This window comes from Microtus ochrogaster, chromosome 8 (genome assembly GCF_000317375.1).
Source record: "Microtus ochrogaster isolate Prairie Vole_2 chromosome 8, MicOch1.0, whole genome shotgun sequence".
In the NCBI taxonomy this organism is placed as follows: domain Eukaryota; kingdom Metazoa; phylum Chordata; class Mammalia; order Rodentia; family Cricetidae; genus Microtus; species Microtus ochrogaster.
This window is the reverse complement of record NC_022015.1, coordinates 32,390,586-32,415,631: the sequence shown is the minus strand read 5'-3', so window position 1 is coordinate 32,415,631 and position 25,046 is coordinate 32,390,586. Positions and strand designations below refer to the sequence as shown.

At 47.5% G+C, this 25,046-nt stretch overlaps 1 protein-coding gene across 2 annotated transcripts in view; it reads right to left on the bottom strand.

Moving 5' to 3' along the window:
• Inpp5a (inositol polyphosphate-5-phosphatase A) overlaps positions 1-25,046 on the bottom strand; it is a 200,437-nt gene that overhangs the window by 44,507 nt on the left and 130,884 nt on the right. For both annotated transcript variants that reach the window (XM_026781193.1, XM_005351446.2), the window contains exons 6-8: positions 24,782-24,885; positions 17,545-17,597; positions 14,982-15,101 (exon numbers count right to left, since the gene is read on the bottom strand). In XM_026781193.1, coding sequence (XP_026636994.1) covers positions 14,982-15,101; positions 17,545-17,597; positions 24,782-24,885 — 277 coding nt within the window. The remainder of the gene's footprint in view (positions 1-14,981; positions 15,102-17,544; positions 17,598-24,781; positions 24,886-25,046) is intronic.

Sequence of the window (25,046 nt, the reverse complement as noted above, 5' to 3'; positions counted from 1 at the left end):
CCTTCTGTTTTCTCCCAGTATACACACAGGGCTTTCCTCCCTCCTCCCTCCCTCCCTCCCTCCCTCCCTCTCTCTCTCTCTCTCTCTCTCTCCTGTTCTCTCCCAGTATACACACAGGGCTTTGCCCCCCCCCTCTCCTTTAATAAATACTTATGCCTATTTTTGTGTCTATGTGTCTGTTACCCAGCCACCACTGCCAGCGCGGCACGTGCCCTCCAGCAGGTGGGAAACTGTAGCTGCTTGTCGCATGGCGGGCTCCGCCAGCCCACCTGCAGGTACCAACAACCATCTCTTCGGGGCTAGCAGCTGCACCGCAAAATCTTAGAAACATTTTAAGAATAACACCGGTTACAAAGGGAAAGTATAAAGGGTGTGCAAACCCTGAGCTGGCAGAATGAAGTCACTGGGAGGAAGCCGGTTGCCCGGGAGAGGAAGGTGAAGAGTTCCATGGGTCAGGCCTTCTGAGGGACTGGAGAACTATGCTCACTGGCCCAGGCTGAGAAGCTGTCTTCCCTACTGGAACTGGAATCTGATCTTTTGCTTTTATGTCTGTGGAGTACTGTGCTTGGCTATGGCTGTGGGTGCTGTCTTGTGGCTCCTTCCTTTCCACTCATAACTTGAACATCTGCTTTTACCATGCTGTCTTTCCCAGGGCTGTGTGTAATAGTCTGAGAAGTAGTCTCTGCTCTAACTCTCCTACAAGGCTGCCTGGCCTGTCAGTAACTATTCTACCCACTTCCTATGCAAGCTAGCTCACCTCACACAGCACATGGGTCAGCATGGGTTGTTTTTTTTTTTGGAGACTATCTACCATTTTCCACCAATTTTTAAAATAAACATCTATTCCTATATACTTTGATTCATATGACTTTCAATAAAGATGTTTTGACTTTTTTTGTTTGTTTGTTTTGTTTTTTCAAGACAGGGTTTCTCTGTGTAACCGCCTAGCTGTCCTAGAACTCACTCTGTAGATCAGGCTGGCCTTGAACTCACAGAGATCCACCTGCCTCTGCCTCCTGAGTGCTGGAATTAAAGGCCTACACCACCATGGCCTTGCTTGACATTCTTTTTAAAATTCCTATAGCTCTTTTCATATTCCTCTTAACGTGAAATTTGCTGTATCCTTTGGCCAAGTTACACACACACACACACACACACACACACACACACACACACACACACACTCCTGTCTTCCCTCTAATTGTAATTGTATTTAATTTAAATGTTAATTTACAGAGAATGCATATCTTAACAGTAGTGGAGCTGGCCAGCAGCTCAACTCCCATTTCTAAGTGTTTCTGTGAGGGAGGTGGCTGAGGAGTGCAGCTCTTTCACAGCAGGGAAGTTAAGTCTGGCTGGGCCACAGGCTGTGCTCAGCTTTGTCCCTTCTGCTCTTCTTCCTGCTAACCCAGTGGGTGCCAGCACTGCTTGGAGTAGTAAGGGGAACTGGACCCAACCCGAAAGGACCCTGTTTGTCTCTCAGAGAGAATGTACCCGAATCACCTCTAGGAACTGGCTTTTCTTCTTAATTGAAAAAAATTCCCCCCCCCACACACACAGTATACTCTGATTATGGGTCCCCTCCCCCAACTCCTTCTAGATCCTCCCCACTCCCTACCCACCCAATTCCAAGCCCTTTCCTGTCTCTCTAAAAAACAAACAATTTAAAACAAAGAAAATACACATACAAAACCCGTAAAAACACAAAATTGGAAACCACAGTACATGAGCAAAAGAACAGTAAGACAAAAAAAATGCCCAAACAAAGCAGTAAGAGACAAAGTCTATAAAAATATCATTGTTTTCTGTTGGTCATCTACTGCTGGGCATGGGCCCTGCCCACATAGTTAATATACCCAGTGAGACTCCATTGGAGCGAAATAGCTTTTCCTCTGCAAATGGGTATCAAATGGAGAAAGTTTCTGTGTTAGGGGTGGGGCTTCATGCCCACTTCCCCTCCTCAGCACTGGAATCCCATCTGTGAACCTGAGCATGCTCTGTGCGTGCTGCCACAGTCTGAGTTCAGATGTGCATTGGTCTTGTATCTGGAAGACACTGTTTTCTCAGAAGCTTTGGAGCCTGTCCTGGAACTAGCTCTTGTAGACCAGGCTGACCTCAAACTTACAGAGATCTGCCTGCCTCTGCCCACTGAGTGCTGGGATTAAAGGCATGCACCACATTGTTCTTAAAAAAAAAAAAAAGACCTTATGAAACCTAGAACCTTGTACAATGAGTACCGTACAATGAGCACACACCAAAACCAAACAAAACCCACAAGATCTGGAAAACATCATGAGATAACATGGGCTCAGGAAGATAAATGCCACATGTTGTTTTTCACATAAATTTTAAGATTTGTGAGTTTAACATAAGAGTATCTATAGACATTAAAAAGCCAGAAAAGGCCCATGAGAAGAACAAGGCGAAAAGTCCTAAAGGGGAGAAGGCCAGCCAACACACCTGACAGACAAGGGAGGGAATACTAGGAGTTAAAGGTTTAATGAAGGATAGGAGCAGTGATAGAGGAGTAGGGTGTGGGTGAAACTCGCTACTTTATAAGCTAATTTAAAAATACTATAATAATTTAAAAAGAAGTTTAAATGTTGGCACTCTAACGGGTGGACACCACTGCTCCCAGAAAACATAGACTATTAAATGAAAATCTCAGTGTCAAGCATAGGATAGCACTCTACAACTTACTGATCAGGGAGACTCCAGAGTTCTCCCAAACAATATAGACTATTATCTATGCTCTTGGTTGCTCACCATCACTACATGACTACACGGTAAGACCCTATTGTCCTATTGTTGCACTTTGATTGTGGGACAGTGGCCCTTTCACGGGGGTCACTGAAGATCATCAGAAAACACAGACATTTACATTATGGCTTAACAACAGTAGCAAAATTACAGCTATGAAGTAGCAACAAAAATAACTATATTGTTGGGGTCACCACTACATGAGGAACTGTATTAAAGGATTGCAGAGTTAGGAAGGATGAGAAGCACTGTTGTAGAACATAGAGAAATCAATCTACAAATGACCAGGAAAATCCACCCTGTTTCACAGCGCCTCAAAGGTGATATGCAGGTTGCTGGGGAGAAAAGATAGTATGGGTTTATCCAGTGCTGGACCCTGCATTGTTACAATAAAAAAACAAAACAAAACAACAACAACAACAACAACAACAAAAAAAAACGCTACTACTACCAGCAAGATATGCCCAGTGGTATACGAGTGGCATGACTGTTATGGGAATAACCAACTTTCCCCTTCTAACCAGCCCCAAGCCAAGCCAAACATTTTCTGATGGCATTTGAGGTTGCTCTACAGGGGAAATTCATGCCTGCCATGTAAACCTGGTCACAAGCCCACGGCTGTGAAGGTCTTAAACTCTTGAGGGAACCTTCTACTGTTGTTTTGCTCAATGCACATATTATCGACCCGCGTTCCAATTAGATATGTTTATACCCATAGACTGTTCTGCACTCAACCTTTGTCAGAGAAGCTTCTGTCTGCCGTGGCCAGTGATTAACACAGAGACTCAGGGCTAGTTAAAGACTTGAAGATAAGTGAAGATAAGTGACTGTTGAGTGCTCAGCCCTGAAGGGACCATCTTTATCAACACCAATATCACCCCTGTCCATCAAAGCTTAAGAACAGTGTAGAAGGGAAGTTGGGAAGAAGAAGATCTGGAGGATGGGGAACAGTGCCATACAGCGCTGTCTCCTGGACATGGCACATCTGCCACACTCACGAACCCACATCAGCGGGGGTTACCAGCACGAGATTAAGCCATCTAACAGTTGAGTGAAGATGGAGATGGCCCTCACTACACTCACTAAAGAGCTGCTGGTAGCTAATAGTTAGTGGGGAAGGGAGATTCAATTTTCTTAGAAGTGTGGCCCCTCATAGGGTACCCATGTTCCAGGGGATGACCCCATGCCCACACACATGGAGGCAGCACTAACTGGACTTAGTGAGTTATATTTTGTAAAGGACATGAAGACGAAGGTGGGAGGGGATGTGGTGGGGTTGGAGGAAGGGACTGTGGAGGATAGATGTATGAAATAAATAAAAATATTTTTAATAAACACAAACCACCACCAACAAAACCACTGATTGAAATCGCAATGCTGACTTCGGGTGAGGACACCAATGCTTCTGGCAGGGACACAAGAGTGCTGAGTAACGGGTCCCAAATTCTGCCAGGAGTCTAGAGGAAGCAGAGAGCCGTTCTGACAGTATGCTAGAACCCAGAGGCCTGATGCCCTCCCCCTTTCCCTGCTTGCCTTTTTCTCACCTACTCTCAAAAGGCTGTGGCCTAGCTTGTAACCAGCTCTATCTCCACATAGTTCAACCTGTTTCCAACATCTCACTTTTGGTTTTGGAGTCCTAGACTACCTTCCCTGACTGTGACCAGCCTACCCTCCTCTTGGGGGTTGGATGGGGAGCAGGCACTTGAGGCAGGCAGCTTGGGGCCAGTACAGCTGTGAGACTCCCATGGTCTGGACATAGTGATGAGCTCTTTGAAGATGGGCCTGGGCCTCTCTTCCCAAGAGAGTGCTGTGTCTATGGTGTTGTGCCATACATATTCACTTCCTCCTGTCTCCTCTTCCTTCCTGTCCATCCCTCTTCTTCCTGACTCTGTATTTTAGACCTCCAGCTTGAGTAGCTGCAGGGATGGCTGAAAGAATGAAGGCTATCATATTCTGGACAGAAACACTTTCTATGTCTGAATATTTACTATTTTATCTTGTAAGCAAAAATATCTACCATGAGAAAGGAAAAGAACAGAGCTGGTGAGATGCCCCAGCAGTTGAGGATGCTTGCTGTGCAAGCTTGGAGACCCGAGTTTAATACTTGGGACCCACATAAATGTGGAATGAGAGAGCTGACTCCATGTCCTCCCTATGCTCATCATGGAACTTGTGTACCTTAGGAAATCCAGTATCCATAACAATAAAGACTCCAGGATTAACCAAGTTTACTAGTGTTTTTCCTGTTGTTGTTTGTTTTCTGATTTTGTTACAAAGACCAGCTTGGCCTAGAACACCTGTCTCAGCCCCAGACTGCAAGAATTGCAGACACACGATTCTTCCTTTACTTTCACTTTTCCACCCCTCTTTTCTCCTTTTTTTATACTGTTTTATAAATAATACCATTCAAAATTTCCACCCCCCACTCCCATTTTCCTCCAGCTCCCCCACTCACCCTCCCCCCTTCTCCCTCCAGTTCTAAGAGTGGGCAGGGTACCCTGCCCTGTGGGAAGTCCAAGGCCCTCCCTGCTCCATCCAGGCTTAGGGAGGTGTTTGTTTTTTGAGACAGGGTTTCTCTGTGTTGTAGTCCTGGCTGTCTTGGAACTTACTCTGTAGATCAGGCTAGTCTTAAACTCAGAGATCCACCTGCCTCTGCCTCTTGAGTGCTGGGATTAAAGGTGTGCACTATCACTGCCTGGCTACTTACACTTCTCTAAATGGGAATGAACATTACAGATGATCTGAACTTTTCATTGTCATGAATATCTACACACACATGAATGACATACATACTTCAGAAGCTATGTTTCACAAAGGCGTATGCTAAGTACATATCACAGACACATCACTAATATGTTACGTGCACAGGTTGCAGATACGTATATCCAACTTCACACCTAGAATTCATCTCTACAGATAGGCATGGCTTTGAAGGAATCATCGGTAAAGCAGAGAAGAGAGTTAACTTGCGTTCATCAGTACTGATTTCTTGAGCCAAATACATTTGACTACACCTTCACTTCAAGGGTTCCCTCTCTTCTAGTACAATCTGCACAAACGCCTCAATTTCTGAGCTGGGAAAGGACACCTTGGCTTTTCCTGTGGTCAAAAACCAGTGTTCAAAGCTGCCGGGAGGTTATGCTGAGGCATCTTGGGAGGCTAATGGTACCCACAGACCAGAGAATGTAGAACAAGTCAAAGTTGAGCTCAGTGTGAGGGCATCACAAGAGGAAGTGAATTCACAGGACACTATTGGGTGTCTACGTGGGCACATGGACCTGCAGGCTCGTGTGTGGGACAGTGGAAGCCGGGTCCTTTTCTGTCTCATCAGCTAGTGTGAGCATCAAACACAATGAACTGCACTAAGTTTTGATGATATGCAGACAAAGGCCTGGAGAGCAACATAAAGGTATGGTCTCGGAAACTGCCAACAGCAACAGCACATAACGACTTGGCTAATCAAATGGCAGAATCCATGTTAAAGTAAATTATTTAAAAAGCCTAGTTCAGATTTAAGCTGAGTGCACTAACTTTAGATGCTGTGTGCTTAGGGAGGGAATGCTGCTTTGGGGCCATTCCTCACATGAGAGGTGCTGATGGGTCCTGGCTGCACCCCATGCTGGGCCTGCGATGACCCAGGAAGGCAATTTCACTGGCATGTCTTGATTCCTGTAAGACTATCATTAAAAACCTAAACTTTATCATGCTTTCCTGCCCTGCTCTTTTTGATATAATAGCCCAAGCCAATTAATAACAACGCCCATCTCTGAAGGTCGCACAGAAGCAGCAAGATAAAGGGGCTGTCACGGCCGAGGCAATCGCCTGAGTGCCAGGCCGGCGGCCCTCACGGCACTCACTTTTAATTTCTACATAGTGCCATTTGGACCAGAAAAAAAAGAGTTGTTTTAAAATTAATTACCTTGTCAGTGGCTATTATGATTAAAAAGGAGGCCCACATCAATATCGTGTGCCTTATTCAGAAAGAGAATTACAAGAAGAGCCATAAAAATCAATTTTTTAGGCCTGGAAATGGTGTCTCTTGTTTGACAGGTGATTCCAGGATGTGACAGCCCCACTGGGGGAAGGGTGACTTTTTCTATCTGGCCAGGGCCTTGTTCCTGATCTAAGGACATTACCTACCACAATGCAATGGGCTCTGGACTTCAGGAGGAAAGTCACAGTGAAAAGTCACCCTTTCAACTGTAGTCACTTCTATGTCACAGAAGCCCTGAGGTGCCCTGGACCTGCTGACGTTCCCTAAGGCCACTGAGGCTGTAGAGGGCACCAAGGCAACATCCCACAGGGCATGAGAGATGATAGCCTGCAGGCGGCTTGCTTCCTTTTGCATACCAAGGAGCTGTAAAGGTCTGGAAGGTGGATTGAGCCATGACTCGTTCATGCCATCCCCTGACGTGCTTGGCTTTCTCTCTCCTCTTTACTCTTCAACCAATGGTTGGGATGCTCAATCTTTTGGCACTCTACTTTTAACTGCGGAGTCTATATAAACTTAGAGATCAACGAAGGTTGGTTTTGTTCTCAACTATGGAAGAAACCATGTTTGTTGATCAAGTAATCTTATGTAGCTAAAATACTGATAATATAAAGTGACTAAATTACCCAAAATACTTGAGGGTGATTTAATTTCCTAAGTTTCTTTTCCTCATAAGTCATCCAGTCAGAAAAGCAAATTCAGCCAACAAAATAAATGTACAACCAGTCTGAAACCTCTCAGGCCCTCAGTCCTCAACCAACCCCCTGGAAGGTGCTGCTGGAGACAAGGTCTATCCCCATGAGACCTGAAATCCTGGGGCCCTCAGTACAGAGGGTCTGACTGAGATATGAGAGTAACACTTCAAAGGCAAAGAGGCAAAACCCAGCAGTAGTAGGACCACAGAACACCCAACACAGCTTGAGATGGCTTGCAGGACCTCAGGCCTAGTCCTAGTGCACCACATTCCTCATTCCTGACTAGTCCACTGACCCCAAGCATAGCCCTCGCCACACAGACATCTTCCCACCTTGACAGCCCATTTCATTCCTCCAGCAGCTTCCATCAAGCCCAGGGCACTCTGAGGCCCCTGCCCCCAGCACCATATAGGTCTGCTTCCTGCAGCAGAACACTGACAACCTGGACCAATTGGTTCTGGTAAGTGAGCTACCTTCCCCATCCTGACCTATGGGAACTGCTACTCCCCATGTGAATGGCAGCCTGTACCTTAGCAGGCTTATGGTCCAAGCTTGGTGTGTTCCTTCTAGGGAATGACCCAGGGTTGCTGCACTGGAGAAGAGGCCTATAAGGAAGTCATGAAGGTTAACCAGGTCAGAGGGAACCTGACAGGAAAGGAAGAACCCCCAGAGTTGTTGGTTCTCTACCATGTAAGGGTACAGTGTCCATAAGCCATTTTTAGAGCCTGGCTTGCTGCCCTTAGCTTGAACTTCAGCCTCCAGAATTGCAAGAAATGAATCTCAGTCAAGTCCCTTGTCTGAAGCCTTCTGCTGAGCATCCAGCACTTCCTGGGACAGTATCCAGCCCTAGTGCACTGGACAAAAGGACAAGAGGACAGGCAGGGAAGACATGGGTCATACCTAGACTCTGTAAGCTACTGGCCAAGGCTCCTTGTAACTTGGACTCCACCTACTTTCCCAGTACTCCAGTAAAGACTAAAATTATTGGTGGAATTTTGAGAGGCTGGGTATTTCCTCTGGACAGGATGGGTTCCATCTCTCAGCATCAGTGTGCTGGGCATCCACTATGTGCTAGGGGTATTCTGGGCCATAGCCACATGGGTCTGTCCCAAGCTTGCAAAAGCCAGGCTCCTTGGTGATACATGTCACACTCTGCTGGGGAACTCTGTGCCCACTGTGCACCCCTAGAATGAGGGCTCCAGGCCTCTAATTCGCACCTTCTGGCTACAAGGCTGGTCCTCTCTTTCAGTCGGTCATCAATCTCATCTGTTTCCTAAGCATAGGGTCAAGATAGTGAATGCTCCTCACATTTGGACAGCTCCACTGGCTACAAAAGCCCCACAGGCCACATGCAAGAACCTTAGCTCTTTTGAATGCTTTATATTAGGCATCTAGCAGGAAAAACCACAGCTGAGGTTTCCAGAAACCTGTAAGCAGCCTGTAAGCCTCAGGTGCCCACGAGCACTCAAAGCAACGCTTAGCTTCACCAGCTCCAGGTAAATAAAAATCATGCTGCCTCCCCAAGACTGGTCAGAAGTGAGGAAAGCACCATTCAGTAAAATACTGAGACCCTCCAAAGGGGTCTCAACAAAAGTGTGGTGAGGCTCCACCAAGGGGAAGCTGATGAGAAGCCACCAGAGCAGAAACACGCTGTAGATGGAGGCTGAGTGTGAGGAAGCCATTTCCGGCATTCTCTGAGCATCGCTGCTAATAGTTACATACGTAGCGCGCGCACACGCGCACACACACACACACACACACACACACGCACACGCACACACACACGCACGCACGCACAACTTGTGAGACAATAGCATGGAGCATGCAAAGAAACCCAGACACTGAACTCAGATGGCACCGTGCAGTCACAGAGGCTAAGGACACAGACACAGGGTACCAACGGTACCTTACTTTGTTTCATTTCTTCAGAAAAGAGAAGAAAGGCAAAATGCACATGTCAGTCACTGAGAGGAGGTGTGATTTTTCTCGTCACAGCCTTCTACATGCTTTTCGGACACCTGGATCCATGCTTAGTAAAACGAAGAACATATTGCTCGGGCCTTGGGATTTCAGGCTGGTGACACACACAGAAAGTCTGGGCTCCAGGCCCTTCAACTTGCTGTGGGAATTCTGTGCTGTGCAGGGTGAGCTCCAGACAGTGGGTATCCTGAGGCCTCCAAAACTTAGGCTGTAGGAACAGTCCACAGAAACACCTGCACTCCTTCTCCAGGGCAGTGGGCAGCAAATGAGGTGCAAGACACAGCTCTGTGCCAGCCAGCAGAGCATTCCGGAATGACCTAGATCCTTAGCAGGGAGCTCGCCTTTGCCTAGAGACGCAGTGCTTTTCTTCTGCTCACTGAACAGCAAGGCGAGTTCTGGGAACGGCCTAAAGAGAAACATTTAGATTGGAGGGGTCTTTGAGCAGCCTGACAGCTGACGGATGACCATCCATAAAGCGACAAAGAGGGGCTGTGTGGCAGCCGGCGTCACATAGCCTCTCCCTGGGAAACTAATTGCTCCGGATTGTCCCAAGGAACATTATTTTTCTGGCAATCATTTCCTTTGAATGCCCAAAATGAGCATGAAACAACTCTTTTCACTGGACATAAAAGTTAAATGTCCCAATGTTGATCAAATTAACTTCAGCACTGTGACAATGGACTGTGTTTGTGAGAAAATAATGGGGGGACAGAGGGGTGCTTTATGCCAGGGTTTCACAGTTGTAATGTAAAAATGTCTCTGTTGAACTAGCCAGGCCACATTTCAAAGGGAACACTGAAGGCTCCTGTCACTTGGCAGAAAAAAAAAAATCTCATTTCATGGGCTAAGCACTCGGGAAGGTTTTAGGGCATGCTCACAGTTGCTGCCTTGGGGTCCTGGTTTAGTCACCCTAGATGCCCCCAAAGGCTAACCCCGTGTCAAGAAGAATATCACACTGAGTATCACAGCAGTGTGACCAGCACAGGCACCTCCTGGAGCCACAAGAGGGTGGAGGCCTTTGACATCCCAGCATCCACAGGCCCTAACACAGATGCCTTCAAAATCCTGGGCCTCTGAACCTGCCTGAACTTCTTAGAACCACCTATGGCTTTTCTTTAAAACATTTTCATAACTGGATGTGGGAGTATACACCTTTAATCCAAATACTCAGATGGCAGACACAGGCAGATTTCTGTATATTCAAGGCCAGCCTGGTCTACAAAGCAACTTTCAGGCAGCTAGGACTACACTGTAAGATGCTGTCTCAGAACAAAACAACACCCCATAAATACATATATACACTCTCCGCTCAGCACCACCAATACACACGTGTACGTGTGCGCATACACACACACACACACACACACACACACACACACACACACAAACTTGGGGCTAAAGAGTAGGCTCAGTGGTTAGGAATACTTCTTCTTACAAAGGACCCAAGTTTGAGTCCCAGAATCTACAGCTCAGTCCCAGAAGATACAATGTCCTCTTTGTCCTCCATTGAGTACCAGGCACATGTGTGGTACACATACACACATGCAGGCAAAGCACTCATACACATAAAATAATAAATAAATCTAAAACATTTTAATTTTTTGTAACTATTTAAGGCTAAAAACCTACAAGTCACACAAAAATAGACACATTATCTGACACAAGAAGTCTTGGCTAGCCAGGCAAGGTGGCTTATGAGAGCAATACGAGTACTCAGGCAACTAAGGCAGGAGAATTGCTGTGAGTTCCAGGCCAGTCTTGGCTACAGAGTAAGTTCCTGTCTCAAAAAAAAAAGAAACAAGAGAAAGGAAGAAAGGAAGGGAGGAAGAAAGAAAAACAAAACTCCAAAACAAATCTGCCAAGAAAAAGAAAGAATGCAAAGCAAGTTAACTCTAGCTGCATTGCCGAAGTGAGAAGTCAGTCCCTCATTGGCTCCCAGGTGTCTCAGGGACACATGTGTCTTTGCATGCAATGGTTCTAGTGCAGACAGGCATGCCGCTCACAGCTGAAGCTCCTAGAGAGTTGACTCTTGGACTTCTTTCCTTATAACCTACTTTAGTATAATCTTAGATTTGGAGGCAAGTTATGACATATTGGTGAGTCTTGGTTTTAACACCATCTTTCTTCCCCTTTTGTGGACAGGGATACAAGACTGTCTATCCCTGAGTCTGATGGGACCTACAGGATGGACAGGGAGATTAAACCAAAGAAGCCAGCCTCTCCATCCCAGCCTCCTCACTGTCTCCTGCAGCTCAGTGGGGCCTGCAGACAATGCTCACACGGTTCCCAGTGCTGCTGTGAATACAGCGCTGTTGGTGGCGGTGTCCATTCAAAGGCCAGTACAGCATTGTCCTCCCCAATCAGCACAGTAAAATGCAGTCTGCTGGTGGCTGCCAAAAGGTTAGCCTCCCGATGAAAGGGCGGGCCATTATTCACCACTCCTGCAGAGTGCCCCTTTGTGCCCAGCGGCCCAGCCCTCCGCTGCGGAGGTCCGGATCTGCGGCTGGCTGAGCTCGCCACAGAAGCCATTCATTGGAATGCAAAGATGCAGAAAAGTGGCCCCCAGACCCCAAGGCTGCTTTTCTGGAGGCATGGTGGTGTAGGGCAATGACACATTCTAATGCCTTACCACAGTGACAAGCTGACCATGGTCACCAGGACTGATGGACATTTGGCTTCTCTCAGCTCCCAGCTCCCTGGGAGGTCCTAGAAAAAGGGCCATGGAGCAAACAGCAGGAAGAACCACTCAGACAAGGCTCTTGCTGCTGGCTGCGGATTCACTAGCCCAGGAAGACGGCCCCATGAAGGAACGCACCAGCACCACAGAGGAACCTGCCAGGAGGGAGGTTCCAGGGGCACCTACCCAAGACTATAGCGATCCCCTTGAAATGTAGACATGACCCTGAGGTGAGACACTATCAGTCCAGGACTGTCCTTGGAGGTCTGGTCTTGATGGGGGCAGCATCAGTTACTTTTCCACTCCAGGTGCCAGTGGGCAACATTATCATGGTACCTCCACACAAGCATGGCTGGGCAGGGCACACACCAGAGGTACTTGAAAATGAGGCTGGTGAAGTACAGGGGTCAGGAAGAATGAGTTGAGAACACCAAAGGATGAAGGCCTCTGGGTTCATAGATTATGAGGGGAAGACAGAAATGCACAGAAATTGGATGCTTTGTTGGGGGTCAATCACCTAAACCTATCTCCAACTGCCTGAGCTGTATCCCACAGTGGGTGCTGAGCTCAGGCTCCAAGCTTGGTAGTACCTGCTCGGGCATCAGTCCCGATGAACAGGTGTGGCTGCATACAGATTTTAAAGACAAGCCCTCAGACTGGGGCAACAATAGGAAAAATATCAGGCCAGTTCCCCACATCTGTGGTTCTTTTGCAGGGACCTGGATGATACCAGTAGCACCAGGGCCTCCATTATACTGGAGAGGTCAACGAAGGAAAGGAACCAGTAGAAGGACCATAGGATGACCTCTCTCGCATGATGACATGGTCTCCAGAGGTCACTAGCCTTGTGCCTGTCTAATGGTGGCACAGGGGTGAGACACTATCTCCTGACTCCTTGTGCAGAGCACCACTTCAGATATAAATAATAATAATGATAAAGATAATAGAGGAGGAACTCATGGAATACGTTCCTAATGTGCCACTGAAGAGAGAGATGGTAAGGCGCTCAGTGGTTCCAAATCCACCCTATAGTGACACCATGGTTCAGGGAACCCAGCTTTGCCCCTTATTTTAGGGGCACACTGATTACGGCAAATTTGTCCAGTACAAGCCCCACAAACATATGTGTGTATTCACATGTACAAACATGCCCACACTCACCCAGACACTGCACGCACACACAGACGCACACACACAAATTCTCTCAAGGTACAAGGAGGAGGCGGGTCTTGTGCTCAAGGCTAACATAAGGACCTCCCTAGCAGCTATTCTTTGGGATGTCATCTGATGCCAGGGACCCTCAACACAGTTTCCTAGGCTGCTGGTCATGTTGGGGGAAATCTGCACACTCCCTAGGATCTCCCATCATGGGAGTCTGCTAAGTCTGCCCCAAGAATTTCATGGTGTGGGAACAACATGCTACATGTGACTAGAGATGGCTCCCTGGAAGCTCTGGGGGACTGTTTTTCCTTCAGGTGCACTTCTAAGAAGCCTGTATAGGTTCAGTAAATGTCCTGCATCCTGCCACTCTTTTCTTGCTGCCTGGGTCAGGACCTGGCACGTCACAACCAGTGTGTTCTCTCTCAGGGACGCAGCAACCATCAATATGACTGCCCCAGAGACAGGTGGTGATTTGGGGATTGCAGAATCCTCTGCTCAGCAAAATGCCTGTACTCATAGATGGCTACTTCAGAGACCAGACAGGAAGCGCTCTGTAAAGGTGTGGGGGATGGAAAAGCATAAGGAGACCAGACGCAGGCCAGAGGGAGGCTAAGATCTGAGTGGAGGTCAGCATGGGATGAGGAAAGGAGAGTAAAGTCAAGCCAGATAAAACCCCATTTCCTCTCCTCTGAGCTCAATGTGTCGTCCTTGCTCTGGGGTGAGGACAGAGCCAGGCTTCCAGGAAACAGTGTGAGGCTCAGGAAGAACCAAGACCATCTGCCCTGGTCTGCAGGAAGTGGCTGGAGTAAACCAGAGTTGATCCTTCCCTATCACAAGGCAAGAAGATCAATTTGAGGACCATAAGGAAAAGTCTAGAATCACATGTGTTCTCCAGACTGGGCTTCAGAGAATGTCTATCTGTAAGTCAGATGGATACTGGTACCCAGGTCCAGATTCATTCTATCAGTCAGGGTCACTGGTGTGGGACGTCCTTCTGTATATGTGTTGGTTTTATGGGTTAATCAATAAGAAAAAAAAAACCACTTTGGCCTGTGACAGGGCAGAATAGAGCTAGGTGGGAAAACTAAACTGAATGATGGGAGAAAGTAGGCAAAGTCAGAGAGAAGCCATGTAGCCCCGCCGGCAGCCTCCCCCAACAGGCCACCATCTTCTCTGGATGATATTTCATTACTCCTGACCCATCCAGGATCATACAGGATATCACAGACAGAGGTGCATGTAGGAGTCCCAGCAGAAGGTTGTGGTCACTAAGGTCACCATCCCTTCCTCAGGGATCACCCTGTGTCCAGGAAGCACAACCAGGCCTGCTGGACAGGAAAAAGACAAAAGCAGGAAGAGGGCAACACCATGATTGGGCAGCAGAGCTTCCTTGAGTTAACCAGGCAGAGCATCAGAGGTACCCATTCTTAGATCCACAACTAAACACAGCCATGGCAATTCTGAGATGCCACGTTGTCATTGCATTTCCCCTCCTCTTCAAGGCCCAGCTCTCTTCATTTTCCCATAGAAAACAGGAAAGTAATGTGCAGTCATTTGCTCAGGGGCTGCTGAGCCAGTGGATGGAGCTGGAGAATTTACATTCCTTATGGGCTGATATTCCAGAGGGCTACTCTCAAACAGGAAAACAGAAACCACCACAAAGTACCCTCAAAGCAGCCTCAGCCATGCTCAGAGGTGGCTAGTAGACAGCACCTACCTGTCGAGCACATAGCCCAGAGCCTTGTGCCTGACACCCGAGTACACCGAGGGACTTGTCTCCCAGGCCACTAAGTTGGATGCATCATGAAAAAGATGGATGTTCACCAAGTCGAAGGCACTGTAATGAACAAAGAAAGGGACCTTATGACCCTGAACAGATCTGTGCCTCTCTGTATCCCACCTTCTTCCTCAGTTTAGGATCAAAGTCCTGGGCACCCATCCTTAGTCACTCCAGAGTGACTACAGCATTGTCTCCCCATGGCCAGAAGGCATGATGTCTTCTGTTAGATTTCCAATAAGTCATCACTCTGGCCAAGTAAGCTAGAGTAATAGTAAAATATTTCCTTTAAATAAGAAGATAGTATTATAGAACTGCCAGTAAAGCTGTAGGCCCAGCTTCAAGGAGGAGGATGCTTCTCTCTCTAAGTGCTCCCAAGAGCAAACAAACCAACAGGGATGAACCACTGTTGGAGACCCTGTAAGACGGGGGTATGAAAACAGGCAGGAAAACTGTCTTTCTACTGTCTGAGCATGCAGCCTGGGACTTGATGAGGCCAGAGTGAAGTCTGCATCAGCCTTTTCCAGGACTGGTGAAGTCCCCAGGCATCTCTAGCTACCATGGACCATCTGCCTTACCAGGTAATGGTTTCACACCATCCCAAAGGTATATACTACCATGTTGCATCTTCTACAGGGCACTGGAACTGGACCTCACCATTTCTCTTCAGCAGCAAGGTGAAGGAGAGCCCAATAACTCGGCCACTAGCTCCATGCCTAAATGGCCCTCCTATGCCACATAGGGAGAAGTTGGTCCCTGAGAATGAGGACAAAGGGTGGCACAGGTGGCCAGCCACCTCCTGGATTGGGTCATTAGCTCTATCTTAGGAACCCTCTGCTCCTCTCCCCCATGTCCATTCTGAACATTGTCCTGACCAGCTCTAGGGGCCAGTACCTTAGTTCAACTATAGAAACCAGGGGTTAGTCAACTGTTTCAGGAGCTGAGAACTGAGCCATGCTTGTGTGGGTCTCAGGTGGACATTATTATGGAGAATGCTCATTCAAAGGAAGAATACACTTGGACAGACAAGTAAGTGGAGCTAGGGCCTCTTTTGTCTGTGCCCAATAACCTCAGGCTGTCTTTCAGAGCTTAACTTTGTGGCCTGGGACCTAATGAGAGGTCTTCCTACCAGTTCAACTGTGCAGTGGACTCTTGCACACACAGGTCACACTTGAGGATGGATAAGAGGTCTTCTGGCTTTCATTTGTACACCTGAACCTCCACCTTACAGGGAACAGTAAACAACACTGTGCCATGTGGCATCACCCACCAATCAAAAGAGGAGTTATCAGGCAGTTTGAGCAGCAGGCCCTGTTCTAACTGAGTAGAGTCTTTGATAACATGTTTGCAACACATACAAAAGAAGGTAAAAATCACTCTCAAAACTAATAGGTGGAGGAGTACTACTCAGTGGTGAAAAACAATGACATCTTGAAATTAGTAGGGAAACAGATGGAACTAGAAAAACCATCCTGAGTGAGGTAACCCAGACTCAGAAAGACAAATACAGTATGTACTCACTCATAAGTGGATATTAGACATAAAGCAAAGGATAACCAGCCTATAGTCCATGGCCCCAGAGAAGCTGGGGAACAAGGAGAACCCTAAGAGAGACATATATGGATCCCCCTGAGAAGGGGAAATAGACCAAATCTTCTGAGAAAATTGGGAGCTTGGGGGGGGGAGAAAGGAGGGGGGTAGGATAGAGGAGGGAAGAGGAAAACATGGGGAACGGGATGGCCAAGATAGAGAGGGAGAGCGAGGAGAGAGCTATCTTAATTGAGGGAGCCATTATGGGGCTGGCAAGGAACCTGGCACTAGGGAAATTCCCAGGAATCCACATGGATGACCCCAGCTAAGACCCTAAGCAATAGTGAGAAAGTGCCTGAACTAGCCTTCCTGTGAAATCAATCAGATTGATGACGACCCTAATTGTCATCATAGAACTTTCATCTAGTAACTGAGGGAAGCAGATGCAGAGATCCACAGCTAAGCATTGGGCTGAGCTTCCAGAGTCCAGTCAAAGAGAGGCAGGAGTGATAATATGATCAAAAGGTCAAGATCATGGTGGGAATACCCATAGAAACAGCTGACCTGAGCTAATGGGAGTTCACTGACTCTGAACTGATAGCAGGGGAAGCTGCATAGGACCAAACTGGGCCCTCTGAATGTGAGTGACAGGTGTGTAACTGGGGTAGTCTGTGGAGCCACTGGCAGTGGGACTAGGATTTATCCCTAGTGTTTGAACTGGCTTTTTGGTGCCCATTCACTATGGAGGAATACCTTGCTCAGCCTAGATCCAATAGGAGGGACTTGGTCCGGCCTCAAAGTGATATGCCAGACTTTGTTGACTCCCCATGGGAAGCCTTACCCTCTCTGAGGAGTGGATGGATGATCAGAGGAGCGGGAGGAGGGGAGAGAGTAAGAACTGGGATTGGTATGTTAAAAAAAAAAAAAGAAAAATTATGGAATGAAGACAGTAATCAGATGCCATAGAACATACCAGTCAGCAATGCACCACCGCGTCCTGATGAAGCCTTTTCTCGACCATTTGCACTGAAAAGTAAAGGTTACACCGTCAGCAACAGAGAAATGGGAAGCCCCAGGGTTCATCTGTGCTCATCACAGCTAAGAAGAGTCCCATCCTTTGCTTGCTTGTTTGTTTTGGGGACAATGTCTTGCTACACAGTCTAGGCTGGCCTCAAACTCACGATCTACTAGCTCTAAGGGTCACTCCCAGCAGTGTTATAGCATGCAGTGTTCATCCACATGTGAGGCAGCTCCTGGGCAGAGCAGGAGCTGTGGTCTGAATAGCCCCTAAATCCTGATCTTGTCAGCTGACCTCCAGTTTGATGGGGCTGAGAGGCAGGGGCCGCTGAAAGGTGATCCTGTCACCAGGGCTGGGCCTTCTTGCAAAGGGGCTTGATGAAGGGGACCTTTTCATCTTTTGCCTGCTTTCTACCACAAGGGAACATGTATTTGGGTTTGTGGCAGGCAGGTAACCAGGTCCTCTTTGGAAGAGGATGCAGCCCTCACCAGATGTTCTGCAAGCTTCTGGATTCTGCACTTGCTTGGATCCAAAACTGTGGGAAAGAACTTTCTGTGGTTGACAAACTACCTAGTGCTCAAGCTAGAGCTACTAACTGAAGGCTGGACTAAAGAAAGGGGGTGGTCACTTTTGCCCCGTGCTTTCTCCCTCCAAACAAACAACCACTATTCAGTGCTGTGGGAACTCCTTCAGCCAATAGCCTTTAAAATACCAACCCACTTGGGCGTGGTCTCTTATACTATAAATGCAGCCTTAAAGCTTGCATGTGCTCCACTTCTGGATGCAGAGGACTGTGATCTGTGAGTCTATCCCTGAATAAAGAACTCTTTATTATACTCAATTCTGAGCTACTATGGGATTACTTTATAACATCCATCTTCAGTTCAGAGTCTGGGAAGCCCCTGCTTGGTTCTGAAATGATGAAAAAATAGAAAAAGCAGAGAAAGTCATGGGAAGGGGAGGGAAAAAGAGGAGGGAAGAACCTGGACTTGCTCTTGACTATAGTCTCAGATACACCGCACATACTGCTGGGCCTCCCAAGTAAGCTTCCAGTCCCAATGTTGCTGCACCACTGCTACCAACACTGCTCACGTGCACACAAGGCACATGAAGCAGTCTGCTGAAATTAGACCTGCCTGTGGGACAATGGCCTTACCAGTACTCAATGTAGATGAATGAAAGAACTGAACTTTAAATTCTACTTTACTTTTAATTTACACCCCTCTACAGAAGAAAGCCACCTCATGGCCTCTCAGTGTTGGGAGCAGAATTCCTGTGGGCAGAGAGGAGGTCCTCTGGCACCCCCAGGTCAAACGGGAGGCGGAAACAAGTCTCTCATCTCCCTAAGGAGAATGCCTGGTATTCTGTCTTGGGGACAGAAGAGAACAGATAAGTCTTGAGAGGCTTGGGTACTTTGTGGCTAGCAGAGGACCAGGGAAGAGGGCATCTCCTCCATGGTGCCCAGGAGGGCAGGGGTATAAGTGACCACAAGGGAATTAATAAATTTCTAAAACATTATCTGCCTTAACAGGAATACAAAGAGGGCTGGAGAGATGGCTTATTGGTTAGGAGTACCTGCTACTCTTGTAGAGGACCCACCCAAGTTTGGTTCCAAGTACACACATGGTGATTCACAACCATTTCTAACTCCAGTTCCCAGGGGTTCAGCATTCTCTTCTGACCTCCTTGGGCACCAGGCACATTCATGGTGCACATACATACATGCAAACAAGATATCCATACACATAAAATAAGAATAAAAGAAAACAAAATGAGGATCCAGAGATGTAGGATAGGGAAGTTTTGTATTCAGTCTCTTACTCCTCTATATAACAGAAATAGCTCAGTTTAACTCCATGACACTTGGACCACATCCTGTAAATCATTCTATTAAATCCCCTATTTATTTATAAATAGATAAATAGATAGATAGATAGATAAGATATATAAAGATTCATTTTATAAGTTATGTTCCTCTAAAGAACCCTGACTAATACAGTCAGCATCATAACTAATATAGAATCTACACTGGATGTCCTTATGATTGATACAAAGAGACATGGCCACCTCTCCCAAGCTCAGGCATCACTCTGTGTGGTCCTACACTCACCACGTTCTCAGCACCTTGGGAGTTCATGCTTGTAGCACAGCATGGGTTCCTCTTCATCCAAGACCAGGCCTACACTTGTCTTAAGGTCCAGTATGCACAGGCTCACAACATATAGAGCTGGACATAACACAGAGCAGTGTGCTCCACTGGGAGGGTCAGGCATCCTGGGGTCACCTGTCCCTTCATAAAGGTTCCCCCAGAGAAGCAGCAAGCCCAGTTCACCTGCAGTCATATTTCCAAGCTCACACCTATAGTCACACTTCCAAGCTCTGACCCCAAATTGAATACCTGCACTTTGCCTACAATTATATAGCGGGCAATAGCTTCATTGCCAAAGCAAATGAAAGGCATTTATGAATTTCAGAACCAGAAATAATCTTCTCCTTAGTTTTCAAACTTGTGTAAATTAAGGTACACATGTACATTTGTGTGTTTTGAATACACACATGCATATTGTTGTAAAAGTTAAATTTCCATAATAGAGCACTGACTTCAACATCAAATTACTAATTGAATACACAACAAAAAGTGTGTTTTTTCTGTAACAGATATTGGTAATAACTACAATTAGGATTCTAGCTAGATGTAAGACTTTCCATGAGTTATAGGTGAATCTTACGAAATATACAGTTAATATTTGTAAAACCCGACAGTTTGGTAAAATATTTACAGAACATCTTGCCTCTGAGGCCCACTCATCACTACAACTATGATCACTCAGACTCCACTGTCGACATTGTGACAGAATGGCACCCAAAGTGCCACCCAAGGCACTCTGACATGCCCATAGTGTCTGGCCCTGGCTTTGTCCATGTTCTGGGTCTGAGCGGAGGTGCATCTCTGTCCTCCCAAGAGCCAGTGGGCTCTACTGAGCTTCAAAAGACAGCTCTCTTTCAGCCTCCCACACTCCCTTCATGACCTGAAAGGAGGTCTGCAGAGCAAAGCTCTCCCTTCAGCCGGAAAGAAATGAGCCCCAAACTTCCTCAGACTGCCAGCAACCAGAAGGGAACAGAACTGGATCCACTTCCTTGCTTCTGGGATCTTTCTGACAACTCATCTCCCTTTTATGGTCAAGGATGAGCACTTAGGTAGTTGCTACATGGGACTAGCCTACCCTACCCCCATCAGTGACCATGGGCTGCCTTTTTGACAAGGAGACTCCTTAGTAGGGCCTCCCTGAGACCTTCTATGTACAGTATACACAAATACATGCAAAGGAACTAACCATGCACATGTAAACACAAACATATACCTACTTATGACTATGTTTGGTATGGAGGGTGGGGAAGGCCCACATAGACAGGCATAGAGGCAGGAACAACCCAGGCCATAGTAAAGGCCTTGGAAGGCCTAGAAGTTCCCAGTTACAAAGTTGTCCCCTGGCCACTGCAGATGGGAGCAGTGTGCAGAGGGTAGGTGGGGCTCGACTTTGATAGGTCACTTCCAGGAGACCATGTTCTGGGACTTTCCTCTCACTGCCAACCTTCTGAAACCTTCCCTTATGAACTCCTCTGAGCCGATGGGGACGGCAAGGTTCTCATGTCTCTGGGGTGATGGCACTCAGGTTCACATGGCTTCTCCTCTCTTAGAGGAACCATGGTCAGAAATGGAACCCGCATAGGCCTAGGAGGAGGACACAGCGCTCACCTCGTGTGGCCTCTGCTCAGTTCCCTGTTAATGGGGTTCCTTGAGCCAGCAGATGGATTGCGAATCCAGGCAGCTTCATCTACTGAGAGAGCATAAATCGCAGCGGAGAACAGAGGGGCTGCAGGAGGTTATCACCACGCGGCCCCACTGAGGAAGGCCTGCTTGGAGCATTAGTGGAATTAATTCATCTTTCATGGGCACATGCAGCAGGGCCTGTGATCTATGGTAACAACCAATTTCTCACCACGGCCAAGAGGAAAAAAATGACTCGGTCCGATCGACTACACAAATCTGCTTTTTAAAAATGGCCTTGCGTTATCTGGAGTGTTGCTCCCAGAGGCGTCATTTGAAATTCATACTGAGCCAGAAGCACCCATAAATCAGCAGAGAAAGTTTTGTTAGTTTTAGAAGCAGAGGGCCGTCATTATTTGGAATTGCATTATGCCTCCATCACGGTAATTACATTTAGATTATCCTTAAGTGATGGCAATAAAAGAAAGAGAGATCAGTCTTCAACTAATTCTCTCCCCTAAATGTGCTGGGTGCAGTGACGGCCTGGCAGAAGGCATGAAGGGGCAAGCCCAGGAGGGGATACCGAGGGTCTAAATAGAGCTGCTGCTGGTGATTTCTGCGCTGGAGCCCCGGGCCCCACCCTGTGGAACACAACATGCTCTGTGAGCATCTGTGCATTAAGAAGCACCACGGAACTGACAGAGGTGTTGGGAGTTTGTGGCTTTCAAACGAGGTTTTGTTTCTGATCATTACCGTGGTGAAAGGACACATGAGAGCGCACTGCACAGCCCAGACTTAAGGGTACACTCCCCAGCTGAGCACGCACTTTCCCTGCAGGCCCAGGAGCCAGCCACCTCGGGGGTCTGGGAACCAGCTGACAATCATGGACAGCAACTTGTTCTAAGTGAAGACAGGGGTCCTCCTAAAGACATCCTGTGGCCTTCCCAAGATGAGAGTTCATCCTTCAAAGATATCCTAGGGATGCTGCTGCATGCCTTAAATCCCAGCACTCATGAGGCAGTCAGATCTCTGCGAAGCCAGACAAGACTACATGATTGGACCCTGACTCAACAAAACAACAGGGATGCATCCTTTTCTCTGCCTGCAGACAACGTGAATGAGGTCCTGACCAGCGGTCTGCTAAGTACAGGAAGGGATGGACCCAGGCAGTGGTCACTTTCCTGTGGGAAGGAGTCAGCCTCTCATACTCTGTCCTGATGCAGGTTCCACTTTGTCAGTGCTATGCAGGTACAGAGAACTAGCCTTCAGAGCAAAGGGTATCCTCCCTATATGGGTGGTAGGGTATAGCCAAGACCCCCAGATTTCACAGACTTTGATTCCCGAGGCCACCAGGTTTAGTGAAGCAAGAGAACTGTTAGTCAGAGAAGCCCCAAGGCTGCAGGTAGGAACAAGGAGGCCCTTGGAAGAATTCTACAAGCAAGGGCTGAAGCTGCTGGGGACCAGAGGCACATCTATGCAAGAGCCTTTCATTTGATGTCCACAGCCCCAGCCTTTTCCCTACTCCTGCCCACTCAGGATACACTTTGCTGTGACACACATCACTACTGCCTCTAGTGAAGTAGATGAAGCTGTGATGGGATTCCAGCTATGGAATTCAAGGAGTGATGTGAGAAAAAGGCTGCAGGGAGGCCACACAGGCTGTGGGGGATGGAGGCTACATGCTGGTTCTTGTGGAGGACACCACATACCTACTGCTATGTGCAGAGGTATGGGCGACGCACAGTGCAGCTGCATCCCCAAGAATTAAAACAGAGCACAGTGCAGGCCTCATCAGAAACTAGGCACACTTGCGGCTTTTAGAGAGAGGGCAGACACTGTCCTCAGAAGAGCCTACTAAGGAGTACAGGGTAAGGGCCTCAGTAACAGTCACACACAAGACATAGGGAGTGTGTATGGTCACAGCTTCACTATAGTTGGATGGGGCCCACGTGTCTGTCTGTTTGCCAAATTCTCAGTATGTGAGACAGTTTAAAAAAGTATTTAAAGGGGGGAAAGAGATGCGTGGTGTGGGGAGGGGATGATCTCAAACACTGCCTCCCCAGGGAACTGGAACATACACCACAGCTTGTGCCTATGCTCAGCACTACCTTTCAGTGAACACCATCTGCCTGCAAGGGAACACCTCAAAGCCAGGGCCCCAGCACCCAGCATTTCTACGTGAGTTCCTCAAGCCCTGGCCATTTTGAATGAGAGATGACATAGTGAGTGAGATCCCAGAGACTTCTGGGTAAAGAAACCCAAAATCAGTAGTAACTAGACTCTAAAGCTGGCATTTTGGGCTCATGGCTTTTTCATGGGAACAACATCTATAGAGTCCTTCCGTGTTTATCAGTAACATTCAGATTCAGGTGTTATTATATACAGACACAGAAGACTGAAACCTTCGCGCCACCCTCCTCCACTCTCAGGATGCCTGAAGCAGAAGGGCCAAGAAACTGAGCCAGGGTAGACCTGAGCCAGCAGAGGACAAGAGACGGGGAACATCTCTGGCCTGAGAACAATGGATGGGGATGCCAAGCCACAAGCTGACAAGAGGCAGCCATGATCCTTTCAGGCAAGGAACAATTACAACGCAAGTTAATAAATTTGTGTGTGGCCTTGCTGAAAACCAGCTCTGAGCAAGTGTACTACTACACAGTGCAATCATCTCATAAGAGAGAACCACAGAGCAGTCCTTGGGACTGGTGAGAGTGCCTCCAACATCATGACGTAGGTGGGACATGTATGAACAGCCAGCATCATCAGGGGCCAATCTCAGTTCTTCCCACCTCGGCATCTAAAAACCTTCCAACCAAGGCATCCAACATCTACCGAACCTTAACAGACGATTCAGGGCAAGGTGTAAGATGAAGCCTGAAGGAAGCTACTCATATCTGAGTAGAGAGGCAGAAAGCAGCTTTTGGGTTTTTAATTTCTATACTCTATCAAGCAGGTGCAACTGCTAGCATGTATCATTAACCCACCAATTCTGTGTTAGCTTCTGTGTCTTCACCGACTGAGGCAACCCAGAGTTTCCTCTGGGTCTTAGCTCTCACTCCAGCAACCCCCAGGAAGGTGAAGGTGTACCATGTGCATAATTTCTGCACAGCATGGCATATACGACACAGAACACAGAGACTCCCAGTCGCAGTATCAGCCCAAGGGAGAATGAAGACATTTTTCTTATCTTTGGGGAGTGGTTCTCGTGCCCACAAGTGAAGCTCTAAGTTTAGTAACAACAAAACCTGAGCTCTTAGGTTCTCTGTGCCCTTATCCAGGACAGCCCAGATCACCCCCAAACTCTAAGGAAAGCAGTCCCACACTGTGACTGCTGACAGTGGATGACAGTCCGACCTACACCACTTCTAACTCACTCATTCTGATAATCAGTGTGCTGATGAGGAGACACCAGTCCTCACACACCTCGGGAAAGTAGTCCTGTGGGAACTTCTCCTTCTCCAGCATGGGCGTGCTCTCCAAAGTGTCTGAATAAATCTCTTTGCCAGTGACTTTTTTATACTTCTTAGCTGGAAAAGATAGAAAGATATATGAATTAAGGATTCTGTCACTATACCCTACCGACCAGCCACATGTACTGGGAGTGCCATGCCCTACCACAGCAGCCCCTGGGTCATAGGGATGCCTCCAAGCAGGCAAGGGGCCAACGGCTGCTCCAGAGGCGCCTATG